The following is a 15179-nucleotide window of genomic DNA, read 5'->3' as shown; positions in this document are numbered from 1 at the left end:
TTTGTGTTTTTTTAACTTGACTGGGTGACAATTCACTGAGAGCTTATAAGCAAAGAACAAAAGTCTTATCCTGCTGTAGTTATGGTATGCAAACTTGGTAATTATAAAGCTGACTGAATCAAGTGAAATTAAATGAGGTTTGGGATGAAAGCTCTTATATATAAAATAAAGTTCCATTTTAATGTTCTTCCACTGATCATTACATTCAGGAAACTGAGGCAGATTTGCAGAATTTTTGTTTTAGAAAGTTTCTAAAGAATTTTCTGGGATGAAGAATGGAGAAAGTTACAAAATAACCTCAGGACAGTTCAGAAGGTATCTCATAGCTGCTGATACTGATATTGGAGAAAGGTTAACAATAGGGTAATGTGGGAATTGGTATTCTGTAATTCGAAAAAAATAATATTATTAATTTTTTTTATCTTGAAATGGGTTAAAAATTTGAAATCTTGAGAATTTTAATTAACTGAAAATTAGAAAAACTGCTATCAAAACTGAAGTCAGAGCTGTGGGGATTTTAATACAAATTTACTGCGCTACTGCATTATTCACAGTTATGCTCTTCATTAAAATTGAAAATGCATCTCAATGCGAAATAATATTTTTAGAAGAAATGTTCTTTACTTAGACTTCTTTAGAAACTAATAAAAAGAGACTTATAGACTGTTTTTTCTGTGATGGTTCACTTAATCTATACTACTTTACAAGCAAACTCTCAGATTTAGCTCTTTCTTGTCAAAGAGCTTTTTATGTCAGAGGTCAAAGAATCTATGATGCCAGTTAATCTAAACCTTAGCTGACATAATGTTAATGAGTAGCAGAAGAAACCCTGGTGTAAGGATTAATATTTTTTTCTTCTTTCTTTGTTCTGTCTACATTTTCTCATTGGTTTTGATCTAAATTCTCCCTCGGGCTCGGCTGGGCTGTGAACAAAGCATCTCGTACTTTTTCAGCAAGTGCCCTGGCTGCTGGAGAATTATGCAAAAACTGTCCTTTAGGCATGATGTTTAAAAACAGAGTTGGCAGGCTTGCACCAGAGCAGACGACCATTTCATCTAATATTACCTATACTGTAGGAGTACAGTAAGTGGAAAAGGGAGGCAGCAATGCAACGCAGGCCATGTTGTTGATGCCTTCAATCAGCATTTGTAGGCACCACACCTGAGCTTGGGCTGTATGGGGAGTGGATCTCTTAGGCAGCGTAGTTTTGTGAGGCCATCTTAAAGCCCTTAAAATTTTGAGGAGGTGACACTTCCATCAGGCATCCAAATTAGGTGGACTGCTTCTGGCCAACTTTTCTGCTCCAGAATAAACTCCATCCTTGGCTTTTTTATTTTGAGGAGATTCAAATACAGAAATTGTTGAAAATTAAATATCCACGAAAGACATTCATTAAGAAACCCTGGAACCACCAATCAGTTGGTTCTAGCCTCAGAATTATATCTGTTCAGTAAACAGCAGGAAAGTTTGTATGGGTAAAAGGAAACTTTTAGATTAATGCACTGAAGAAATTGCAAAAGAATAGTTCACGTAAATATTTCTCCTGTCCTACTCCCAAGATCAGAAAGGTGGTAAATAATTTTCTATTTTAAATTCCAAAGCCATAAGCAGCCTTACCTTTTGCACCTCACTTATTTGACTTTCTCAACACAGCTGCTTGAATGAGGAGGGAATACCCCTTTTCTCTTACTTTCTGTTCCCTTTTCAGCTTATTCATGCAAGAAGAGTGCTCTTCTAGGGACTAAAGTTTTTAAAATTATAGGGAAGACCTCTGCTGCACCACTTCAGCTTAGCATAAGGAAAATCATCCTTTCATAGTCTTACAATTTTGCTCTTAAGGCTTTGATTATTTTTATTGGGTTGCTGTTACTTCTGGAAGCTATTAGAAATACCAGCAGTTGAATGACACATTTGTGTACAGATGGAACATGAATTTTTATATATGACTCAGTGTGTAGTGGACTTGGTTTGTAACCCAGAAAACCCCACCCACCTTCCCTCCAACCAGTTTTCTGTGAAAGCTCAGAGACTGGTTCAAATCAGCCGAAAAAACTTCCCTTGGCTCAAGTGAACTTCAGGCCCTGCAGGTCTGAAGGATGTTTCTCCATGCCTCCAGCTGTCAGCTGAGTTCACAGGAGGTAGAGGAGTTCTGCCTCCGTAACTGGAGAGATATTTATAAGACCTGATCCATTAACCTTCCTATTGCAACAGACCATTAAACTAAATGGGATTCTGTTAAGTAAGAGGATCCCTGTTTGAGGTATTTAGGTGCCACTAGGGGCCTGGATAATCAAGTCTGTAAATACATATTAATTTTTAGATTTATTCATAAAGCACCTTTAAAATATGGTGTCAATATTTGCTGAGACTCCAGGGTGCTACTATTTGTTATCATTACCATTAAAAATAATTTCTTATAGTTATCTTTCAGAGACTTTTTAGGCAATTACTTGTGTAGATATATTTCTTTGGATCCCTGAAGATGGTGCGTAAGTAATAATAATGTCTACATAAGGAATAAAAAGAAATTGTAACTATTTAATATAACAGTGTGAAAAAACAACTTTGGAAGAATGTCTGGCTGTTGTAATTCATATTTTTCTCCCTTTGAAAATCCTGAAAAAGTACAAAAAGCCGCATGACATTGGAATGTGTTTTCTTTTTTCTTTAAGACAGTATTTGGTATCATACATCCCTTTTTAACATGAAATGTACACTTTTTCTCTTAATGTGACGTTTTATTTTGAACAGTAAGAATAAAGGTTTGCATGACACATATGGAAGCTGTCAACATATAATGCACTGTTTCTCTTGGGCTGTGGTAAATTAAGGATCATGGTTTTTTGATTCTGTTTTTTAATGTCTCCTCAACATTCTGCAGCATCCCCTTTCAGCCAATTCCCTCCTCTTGACACCAAAACTCTCTGCGGTGTTTAAAACAATAGGTGATCTTTTTCACACTGATGGATGCATGGGTGTCAGATGAATTGCAGCATAAAATCAGTGCAGATGCAGAAACAATTCAAAAAGCTCCATGCAAAACTTCTCCTGTATATTTAATATATGTCTCCTAAGACTTAAAACACGTTCCAGTGAATCAGCACCTTTTTATTAATATTTAGCATTTTTATAATTGGAAGTTAGCAATGGTCTAAACATCACTTTTGCTGAAGGAGTATAAACAGCTACAAGAGTAGTCCTTTTTCTGTTTATGTCATTGCTGAAGAGAATCTAGCGTTCTTTATAGAAAATGGGAGAAGGAGATAACATGTAACAATGACTGTTGGTGACCCACAGAATAAAACAGGTTCCAAATACAGAGCTCTCAATACAACATCCTGGGTAGCCCCACACTCGTGTAGTTCTTGCCTTTTATTAGATTGCTGCAACTCTCAGTTATTTTCCATCCACCAGCATGTCGGTGGGGAAGAACATGTTGGCAACTCTGAAAAGCCAAAGCTGATTAAGGTGATTTTTATTACCACGTAGTTCCATGGAAGGTTTCTTTGGGCATTCCTGCTGTTTGAGGTGGGAAAGCAGCAGGATTTTTTCCCTCAGAGCAAAGAAAAACTTGAAAGAAATAGCTTCCTTGATACAAGTGGAACCTGGGGAAGGCCATTTCTTCCTCCAGCATGTGTTTGGGTACACTCTGATGCGTGTCCCTTGGAATAGGTTTTGGATCCTAACCCTCCATGCTGCTTGAAGGATAGGTGAGGTTCTTCTCCAGAGATGACGGGGGAGAAATTAAAAAACATGCTCTTCTTTTTCGCCTCTTTTCCTTTCAACCTGGTTCTTCTAACGTCCCTTTCTCCTACTAAACCTTCAGAAAGGCAACAGGACCATATCCTCAGTGTCGCATAGAATGGCTGGTTTGCTTTCAACCCACAGAAACCTGTGGCACCGCCCTGGCTTCTTCATGTACTTGGCTGCATATTTTACACTGGTCTTGGCCTCACTGTTAACCTCACTGTTAACCTAAATGTTACCAGTCTTATCACGCAGCTGCCCTTAGACAACCTTGGCACTTAACTTACATGACCATTGTAGCCATCAAGTACTCTGGAAGATGATGCTGGGTTGTTACCTTTAAATCTCTTGATGGATCTGGTATTTACAAGGCAAAGTATCAGAAGCAAAATTACCTTCATTACTGTCCTTATAGTGGGGGTACTTAGGATATATGTATTTATATTGATATATGTATGGACTTTTGCAGGCAATAGCTCTGACTAAATTCTGAGCCATCTGGAAGCCATATAGCCATGTTAGCACAGCACTGAACCCAAGCTAATACATCCTGCCCCTCAGCAGGTTTTATTAGTTTGGGCTCAAGCACTGCCTAAGTACAACTACATACGTTCTGGTTCAGAGCTGACTTTGGCCAAAATTGCACTAGTAAATTAAACATGCTCAGGAATACTGTCATGTGAAACAAGCCGAAGGGATGATTCTCTCAGTCTCCAAAACAGGGTGACCCCATGGCATCTGTCCCCGTGGCAAAGGTCTCTGTGGCACTGCCCTGAGATGCTGGGGACTCTGTGGTGGAGCTGGCACAGGATGTAAGTGCATGAGGAGCACACTCTCACCCTGAGCAGAGTGGATGATTCAGCTCCAGTACTAAAATTTGCTCAGATAGGTGCAACCATCATTCCAGCTGGGTCAACATTGTGTCGGCTTGTAGCAAGTGAGCAGACCCTTGGTTATAAGGGCACCCTGACTTAAAGCAGAAGAATCAAGGAGGTGAGTGAAACGGGCTCCTGCTCTGTCTTCTGCCACCACTGCATGCTGGTGCACACTGGTCCTGGCTGTACAACTGTGCAACTTCCCCTCCACCCTGCTCCCTAGACAGATGAAGGATGCATCTACTTCTCAACACCGTTATTTTAGAGATAATGGCATTTGTGTTTCATTCCATTCAAAAGGCTTTTATCCATTTTATTCTTTGGTGGATGACCAATTAATCTAATCTCTCCTTGTTTTATTGTCTTCCTGAACACATTTTTTAGTGGTGAAGAAAAGCCCTAGGACTCCCACAAGCCACTCACAGTTTAAGTACATTAACTTGAAAGGATAAATCAAGTACTCACTGAGTGATTTTGTGTACAATTACATGTGATTTTTTTGTGTAAGCATATATGGTACTGCCACATTATACAGCATATCAGAGTTCCTTATACGTTCCAAGTGCTTTCTTCAAGAGCTTTATGAATACCAAAGTCAACAAAAAAAAGATACTTAAAATTCCTTCAGCTGAACTGAATAAAACCAACTAAATGTAAGATTTGACAAACAAAGGCTGAATCTTTACTGCTGACTAAAGCTGTGAGACCTAGAAAAGGCAGAGCATAGCATCCAAGACCACCCATTTGTCAGAATTCCTTAAAGCCTCCAGGGAGCAGAAGAGTTAATAAAACACATAAAACTTTTTTCAAAAACATATTTTATGTTGATATAGATAAATGTGTCCACCAAAGGAAAAGTTTGCTTAACAGTTTATTTAGAGATACAATAGAGACAGGAACAAATACTTTGGAGCTGGAGTGTTGAGGATGTATTATATATACATATGTCACATATGTGTTGTAGGTTTTTTCATGTTTTTTTTTTAAATAAGCCTTCATTCATGCTTAGGTAGCCAAACTCTACCACAAATCTTTTGTTTCAAGTCCCATTGCTCTCAAGAACATTGTTCAGGCATGAGAAGCCACAAAAGTTTCTATCTAATTTTGAAAACTACTTCATGAGCTTTCAGACTCAGAGCCTCAAGGCAGTTTTTTTCTCAAATATTAGATGTTTTTGGACCTTGCATACTCTGGGTCTTTCTCCAAAAGGCCTTTCCCAATCCTCATTTCAGATGTCACTCCCTACAAGGAGGAAACCATAGGTGTGGCATTGGAATTTTAATTTTTTTTCAGCAAGCCATTCTGAAATGAATTCTCATCATCACTAAATTTTTCATTTCTAACTACAGATATGTGAAATTATTACCAAAATAACTACTGTGGCATAGAAGTAGTGGTTAATCTGTAAAATGGTTTTTTTTCGTGGCTTCTTGAGCACTTTTGAAAGTAAATAAGTGCTGCTTTTTCATAACAAAATGAGTGGTTTGCTGCAGTCTGATGACTCAGGATAAAATAATGGATTTTGGAATTACTCATTGTACTGTGTTGCCAGCGTAAATCCTGCCAAGATGCATAATGGCTGAAAGGCTTGCAAAATTAGTGTCTGATCAATATTTTACATAAAATATTTACTGCCTGAGAAGAGACAGTCAAGACACAAATCTTACCACTGTCATTGGCATCCACACTGGTGACCTCAGAAAAAGTCAGCTTTCTGAATGTTGTGAAAAACAAGGAGATGTTTCCAGGTCAGGACTGCAGGGCAGATTGTTATTGAAAGCTTGAAGAGCTCTCACATTTCCATTTGGAGCAGCTGAGGGGGAAATGAACTTTTAAGATGGAACTCGATCAGTTCATGAAAAGAATTGTACGATATGACTACATGGGACAGCATAAAAGCAGACATAGTGACACAGCAAACAGCTCTGCAGTTATCACCTTAAGTGCTGTTCCTATTTTGTAGGTAAAAAAAAAAGAAAAGTACAAAATCATCAGGATTCTTGAGGTAGGACTTTTTTATAAGTTGAACTTCACAATTATTTTTGCAGCAGTGATTCCTTTATTATAAGGGGACAGAATGTGAAGAGAAGAGAAACAGACAGAACAAGAAGAGAAATAATATTCATTCAGTTCAGAGAGTCAAACCTGCACTTCCATGCAAGCTTTTATGAAACTGCTAAGGGCACTTTACTATCAAACATTATAAAAGCCAAAAATAAGTTTAAATGCCAAGTCACACAAATACATCTTGACAAAGACTCAGAATCATATGAATAAAGACTAAGGAGTTCAGTAAATTTGGAGCATAATGCTTTAAATAAGTCTAAGTCTCTGAATATACCTGTCAATATGTAGAAGAGATAATTAATTGTCATAGCAGGATTGAGAAGTGCATGCCAGAATGTGAAGAATAAAAAGGCTTCAGGCGGTCACAGCATTGAGTAAGTCCATCTGTTATGCTTTTTTTTTAATCCCTAGGTGTAGGGGCAATTGCAGATGCTAGGTTCAGTGGAGTAGGCACAAGCTGATTTCTAGTTTCTTGTACTTTCTTCTTTTCTTCTAAAATCTGAAGAAAAATCTTTGAAATCCTCAGAATTAAAGACATGGAAGGATAAAAACAAACCCATTTTTCAGAATGCTTGACCATATTCAATTCTTGTTCAGAGATGCTCAAGAGAAGCAGAAACCCACACCTTGCTGTTTTGGTTTTACGAGTTTCATGTGGGGGAAGCTCCAAGTGCAGTTAATCAGGTTAACCTGAGTCACTCAGCTGATTTTAGAAAATATTACTCTAATGCCACAGTATGGAACAACTGCATGCCTGAGAGACCTGGATTTTCAATTTCCATTGAAGCCAAGAGTTTTCTAAACACTACAAGAAATGATAGACTAAAATAATTTACAAAAATGAAGCCCATGAGTACTTTTTGCTACAAGGGGCAGTTCAGGTTAGAGTAAGGTTTTTCTTACTGTACTCTGAAATTCACACTACAAACAAAGGTAAGGACTACCTAATAAGACCAGGGCACACAGATGGAGCTGCTGGTGTGGCAGAAAGCTTGATGCATTCAGAGGCAGGATACTTTAAAATACCTCCTGTTCAGGAAGGTGCAAAGTTTTGTGTTCTTATACTGAAGGAAATCTCCCACATCTACACCATTTTAATTTTTTTGATAAAGGGTAATAGAGGGTCTGTAAACGCAAACTTTCTTTTGCAAAGAGCCAACCTAAAATGGAGACAACATATGTGGTTTGAATTTCCAAACCAAACAGTTTCGAGATCCTCCTTGAAAGAAATATAGTGTCTCAAGGGCAGTGTATATTTTGATTGCTTCGTCTTCTGAAAGTTGCAATTAAGCTAAGGTATATGATAAATTTGAGAGAGAAAAGTTTAATGATGAACCCACAGAAGCCAATAAAAGTTTTCCTGTTGACTGCACTAGAAGCAGATCCAGTGTATATACCATTCATGAATTAAACAAATGAGTTCTAAAAACTCATGCTGACTGCTTAGAAGATCAAGCAAATAAAGGAATAAAGTCACAGAAGCTCTTTCTCTGTGTAAAAATGCTGTGGGTTACAGGATTAATTTTTATGGTATATCTCTATATCCTGGATAACCAAGTAAGCCTTAACTTGTGGAATCTTAATAGTCATCTCATTGCTGAAGTCCAAAGGAAACCCAGAGGAAACTTAATAATATTAAAAGTTATTTTAAAGGGAGTTCACATTGGTTTGAAGAATATTTTGCTTCGCACACAATATCCACCATTGTAAATTCAGAGAACCTAAATTTAAATTCAGAAAAGCTTCACACATCTTTACAGTCCTCAATATATAAATCTAGTAGTATTTTTAAAATGTCCACCAGTAAGGCATGAATGTTTTACAGATAAAATTAAAATTCTGAGAGTCATTGGAACAAAAAATAAAGAAAAATAGTAAAAATATTCCCTCTAGAAAAGAGGGGAAACCTGGAACTTTGTGGTAAGAGGCTAGCTTGTCCATGTTGCAATGAATAGAGAATAGTCTGTACAGTTTTTCATATCTGACTTGCAATAGAAGATTGGAACATATAGAAATTAATGTTACTGAATTATTTAATAGTAACCCATACACATGAAAAGATGAATTAAAGAAACACAGGACTAAAAATCCATTTAAAATGAAATCAGAAGCTTCAACAAATATATTTTTCCCTTGCAGTCAAAAAAGTAATTATCAAAATTGTTCAGAATATGTTGCCAATTACTCTGCTCCATAACTGCTAACTTTCTCAGTTCTTCTCTTGCCTTTGCTGGGCTCTCTGTCACTGGAAACATCTTAAACCAATTTAAAGTGCTACACCTGAATAAACATGTTGTAAAAGTGTTTATGTATTGAAGTGGGTCAGTTCAAGGTATGGTATTTGGCTGGAACTTCTAATTTCTCTTTTTACTGCAAAAGGGCTGCCAGAAGGAGGAAGTCTGAGCTGAATTAATACATTTGTTACAGTGGAAGTAGAATGGAAACTACTTTAACCACAAATCAAACTGCCTCTTTCATTTAAGCCAGTGATAGAGTTTTTTTAAGAAATATAGACTCTGGCGTGCGGCCACTGTAAGTTTGTGTTTGAAAAGGAAACCTATATGCTTATTTCTATAAGGTTTACTCCTATGCCAGTTTGCAAGTTCTTTTTCAGGATGATTGAGTTAACAGCATTATATGTTTGTCAGGCAGATGCTCCTCCGTCGCCCGCATAGCAAACTTTTGCAGTCGGTTTAGAGGAATCCTCAGGCGCCCTGATGCCGCACAGCGCACTCGGTGCCTGTGCCCACACCTCCCCATTTAAAGGACCTCTGTGTCCCCCACCCAGCACAGCTGCACAACTTCACATGACACTGTCTCATTTTCTGACGGTTGAAGGGCTCTGCATAATACACGTATGCACAAAAGTGTTTATGCTGCCAAAATAAATTCTGTTAAGAGCAAGGGTTTATTTGCTAAAATGTCACTGATGCAGTTTCATTGACTTGTTTTGCTTTCCTTTCTTTCGGTGAGGTTTAGACCACATAATATAGTGAGATTACCACACAGTCCTGACTGAACAAATATTTTAAAGAAATATGCAAATCCCCTGGGAACAGAACCAGAGTCAATAATGCACATATTTCAAACTCTCTTCTCTAGAAAGACTGAATGACTTCCTACCTTTACTGGTGAATGAACATCAGTTTGAGTAACACTGTACAATACTTATTTTTAAAGCAGAAGCATATTTGCTTCTATTTGCTACTGATTTGCTTTGGGGATATAAGGTTCCACATGTCACACTGAAATGATGCAAAGATTAGAAGACCACATTACATTGTCCTTTCTGTAGCAAATAGACCTTAATGGGGCTCATTTATTTTTGAGTTCTATAGATGTGTGCATGAGATTGAATTAAAATATCTGTGTAATGAGTAAGATATATAGGATACAGAGACTGCAATTTTATGCAATAACAATCTGTAAAGCTCTTGAAACTTCTGCAAATGGTTGAATTTTTTTGTCTTTTAAGTTCTGTTCAACAAAATGCTGTTAGGATTCTTAATCACGTAAATTCAGGATTATGGAGAATTCCTTGGTATGTTTCAGTCAGCAGTTTAACTCCCACTGTGGCTTCAGGCGGGGCAGAAGTTCACCTTTTAACTTGCAATTTCCATTACTTTATAGGTCGAAGTATCAATGTTAAATCTGCTGGCCTGATTGGAAGACATGGGCCTCAGTCAAAGCAACCATTCATGGTTGCATTCTTCAAGGCAAGTGAAGTGCTTTTCCGTTCTGTCCGAGCAGCCAACAATAAAAGGAAAAATCAGAACCGCAACAAATCCAGTAGTCAACAGGAGTCTTCTAGGATGCCAAGTGTTGGGGGTAAGATGACGCTATGCTTTGCTAGTCTGTTTATAGGAGTTGTGGGCACTTGATCAAATGCAATGGAGCCACAGCAGCTCAACAACATACTGCTCACTGGCTGAACTGTCAGAAACTGTGCTCCCAGTCCTCTTTTGTTATGTTGGCCCTGAGCATGATCTACCTTCTGTAAGTCAGGCCAGTTACATGTACCATGGGGTCCGTGAGGGTTAAATGACCAAGTAGTTTAAGAAAGGCTCTATCTGAGCTTGAAACAAGTCCTACACATTTGGCAATTGGATGATTTCTTTGCTATTCATAACAAAAAATAGACAGTAAAGAGAAGGTTTGCACCCCAACTACTTGTCGAGGAAGCCTAGCAAGGGAAAATGTTTAGACTTTTTGTTAAACTGTCTCTCAGCTGAAGACAAGAATACTTAAAATGAGGAAGCTTAACCAATCTGAGAAAATGTATACTGTTTATGATTTTAGACCAGCTGACATGTACTGATGTAAACACACAGTATATCCCTGAATGGAGTCAATTTGGTCCCTTACCTACCTGAGAGGTACTGACAATAATGCATATGAAAATGTCTTAGTCCCATTAGAACCTGAAATAAGTTTTGCTCCAGTTCTTTCCCAAAATACTCCTTCCAGCTTGAGACATAAAGCCGTGTTCTAAATATTCTCGCTTTTGAACAAACATTTATACTTTTTGGAAACAGGGTGTGAAAATGTGTTTTTCTAGAAGCATGGCAGATCTAGTAACAGCATATCAAAACCTCAATATAGATTCTATTCCTAAACCCCCTGGATGTCTACATGTAAGCAAGTCATTATTTAGTGGAAGGAATTTAGCCTGGGAGTGGAATTCACTTATTTGAGGAGAAGCGTTACAAGCAAAGAAGTCAAAGAAATTATTTAAATAATTTTTCATATTTCCTGGAAAATGTCTACTAATTTGGAGAATCACATTATTTTGGGTGATAGGTAAATCATCTAAGTACCTGGTACAAACATGATACCTAAATATAAATATCACACTTTCCGATTGAATCCTATGTTTCTAGTGCATGAGGAAATGAGAATTGAACAGATTTCTTAAACCTTCTTGATTATGGCAGGAAATCAGAACACAAGCTACTTGATGGTTTAACCTGGGAAAAACTCAACCTTAACACATGCTGGCAAGCTGCATTGACATGAGAATTACCTCAGGAAGAGCAGTCTGAAAGTCTCAAAATATGTCAGCCTTGTGCATGCATCCAGTCGTGCTCCAGAGCTGCTGTAAAACAAAAAAATCAACATCTTTAGGAAAATGTGCATAATGAAACAAATTTTCTCCTAACATCTTCAAGGCCTACATAAGCGTAGAGGTACATCACTATATACGTTGATCCATGACAGATCTCTTTCAAAAGAGATTGCAGTTCAAGAATACCATACTGTTAAAACAAAATCAGGTTAAGAAGCAATTGCATATGGAGTTGCATCAAAATCAGGGACATTGACCTCTGACTGGAGATGGAGGCAGCAAGATATGGACAGGCTGGAATAGATGGCAAAGCTGAAGGTAGGTAAGTCACTACAGTCTCAAATGGCAACATTCTCTTCAGCAAAACTTCTTGGAGGTGTAGGTCCTGCACCATGGCAAATCAGCTTCCATGCTCCTGCCTTGCAGTTTGCCTCAACAATCCCCATATCGCAAATCAACAAACTTCTTTTATTTGAGTACTGTTAATGATCATTGATGGGACTTTTCACACTACAAGTGATTCACAACACTTTTCCTTTTAACAGCTACTGCAACAGTACTCATTAAATACTGTGGATAAGCCTGCTGAAGGCTACAAAGGCAATGGACAGATTCTATCCAGATGCTCCAGTGTGCAAAAAAGACATAGAGAAGAGAACATGTTCTTATTACTCCAATCATTGAGTCTTTGCAGGCTCCATGTGGAGAGCCTGCTATCAGGGAAAAACTATGCCCTTTACCTCCTCTTCACAAGCCCCAGGAAGTGGGGGATACGCTGCATCCCTTCAGGTTTGTGAGAGAAGGCTAATTCTCCAAGTTCTCTACAGCTTCCAGTAATGAGCAGCACTTCAAAAGTATGTTTTCATCCCTTCATATTTAAATGCAAAAGTTTTTGGGAAAAAGACCAAAGAATTCTGGCCATCATCTTTATGGGAGATTCAATAGACTACATTCAATTCTTATTCTCTCCCTGATGCAAGACACTTGACACAAAAGACACAATGATGGGCAAAGGTCACTGTGTGATGGAGGTAATTTTTTTCCAAGCTTGTTCCATAATCATGTACCTACAGCATGTAAGACAGATGTTGACAGTGAAAAATGCTCACCTATAAAGCCAGAGGTTACGTAGTCAGACCCAGATAGGTGTGTTATCATTTGTATCTCACAGGCTTTGGTTATACCTCTCTTTGTGCATCAATCTCAACTTCACTATGAACTAATGTCTTCATTTTCTTCTTGCTTTTTTTCTTCTTAATTTTCTGTTTCTTGAGGGTTTCACCCTTTTTTCTCCTCTTTTTTTTTCCCCTCTTTTGCCCTTGCGTCCTGTCATCTTCCTTCTGCCTCCTGCCTTTTGTATTTTACCTTTTTCTTTTTTATGTTCTTGGACCTCAGCAATTAGCTTTACTGTATTCTGAGCACATCAAAAAAAAAAAGTTCCACTGGGCAACTCAGCTCTTCCCTTCCAATGGACAAGACAATTTTTGAATTATTCATGAAGATGCAGAGTCATAAAATCAGCATCCTTGTGTCGCTAAGAACTTCAAGAGAAGATGACCTCAATGCAGTATAAAGACAGACAGAATTAATCTTAGCATTCAGACTCCAACTGCCTGCTGTGCACAGAGGATTGAACTGATTATTATTTGCCCAGTTTTATTTTTGTCAAACTGTAGAAAAAAAAATTATTAAAAACCCAAACCAAAACTAGACAACTCGTTCCCAAAGGACATGACATAACTCTTCCTTAAAACCAAAGTTGGCTTAATTTTAATTTTTTTAACCTTTTGTAAAAAGAGTTACAGTGTAATTGGGCACTAGAGAATATCCAGATTTAAATACTGAATATTGACTTACACTAGGAAAATGCAAAACAAAGCTACATAATTTTTGTTCATAATGCAGTGAGATAAAACCAGAAAACAATATTTAAGTCTACATTTCCTGTATTTTATTGATTTATGTCACACTAATTAATTAGAAATGTAGTACTTTGGAATAATATATATAGGTATGTTTACATGCCTCTATTTTCCCTGCAAAAAAGTCCTCTTGAAACTTCTTATATATATATTTTCTTGCCCTCCTTCCACAGCTCTTCCTACTATGCAGGGGCTTGGATTCCAACTGCAATCCCTGAATAGCTGAAGAACAATATTTTCTAGGTCACAATAGCCTACAGTTCTGATTCTTCACAGAATAAGCATATGGGCCTTGAAGCTACAGTATGTGAAATTGAATCCTTGGTATCAGATCCTATTATAAATGTCACATCTGATACTTACATGAAATGTTACATTACACATAAAATTTGTCTTATATGAAAGAATTCAAGGAAGTGTCACTTTCTTCATAGGTGACTTCGTTAGATGGCTTGCAGTCTGTATACGCAGACCATTTTATCAGGTGTTCTGGTCTGACTACTCATCCACTGCTAGTTAACCTATATTTAAATGATCCAGAGTATCAAGACAATGGTGACATCTGTGCAATGACTTACATATTTATTATTCAGACTTTCTCCTGTAAGTGTAGGGACTTATGTTACATCCTGGCACTAAAACGTCTGTACATGTTCTCAAATAAAAAAATGTCGTAACAGAGAAAGCTGGCAAAAGCAAAATCTTCAGCTTTCATTTGTTTGCCTGCTTGGGTGCTATCTAAAACCAGATTGTGAGTTTTCTGACTTTCTCACATGCATATCTTTTCCACATTTTTTAGTCACAGTTTTTTTTGCAAAGTGACTTGTATTCTATATGTATGAATTTTAAATTCCCACTAATAATTGAGAGGGAAAAGCTCAATATTTACTTCCTATGAGCACTGATATTAGTTAAAATGAGTGTATAGATCCTTGTAAAGAATTATCAGTGAAACATAGTTCTGTTTTTCTAAAGCTAAAGTTCCTTTACTTTTGATTACCTTCACCTTACTTCTAGTGTGTTTACAGAACATGCTGGATTATTACAGGCAACTCAGAACAAAGTATGATTTAGGGGTTTTTGTTATATTAAAAACATACAGATTTTTGAAAACTTGTGATTTCTTAGGGCATCCTGTGTTCCTTCTAATTGCTACTCCAGAAAGACACAGAACTCCCATGGGATGCGGGTGTATATTTTGACTCAGCACGACCTGGGACAACTGAGATTATCTGAGATGGCAGCTATCTGCAGAGATCCTTTAATGACTGTCATTGAAGGGCTAGGAAAATACCATAGGAAAGAATGAAGTGTTCATCTTTAAAAAAGGATGAGGGTTTGAGGTATTACAGATTAGAAAGCCTAACTTAATATCCCTGATGGTTATTTAGTACTACAAATGGACATATCTTGACTTGTGGACAGCTTTTGACACAATTTTGGGAGTCGTATTGGGGCCTATGTGTATTCAACAGAAAGTAGGTACACAGACTGTTTAAAAAA

At 37.5% G+C, this 15179-nt stretch overlaps 1 protein-coding gene across 1 annotated transcript in view; it reads left to right on the top strand.

Moving 5' to 3' along the window:
• The window catches only part of BMP5 (bone morphogenetic protein 5), a 55918-nt gene that overhangs the window by 29664 nt on the left and 11075 nt on the right, over positions 1-15179 (top strand). The window contains exon 4 of the mRNA XM_027730591.2: positions 10320-10517. Within this exon, the coding sequence (XP_027586392.1) occupies positions 10320-10517 (198 nt within the window). The remainder of the gene's footprint in view (positions 1-10319; positions 10518-15179) is intronic.

This window comes from Pipra filicauda, unplaced genomic scaffold (assembly GCF_003945595.2).
Source record: "Pipra filicauda isolate LSUMZ 115617 unplaced genomic scaffold, ASM394559v2 scaffold195_size2193078_pilon, whole genome shotgun sequence".
Lineage (NCBI taxonomy): Eukaryota > Metazoa > Chordata > Aves > Passeriformes > Pipridae > Pipra > Pipra filicauda.
Note: the sequence above shows the minus strand (reverse complement) of the source record. Positions and strands in the feature narration are given on the sequence as shown.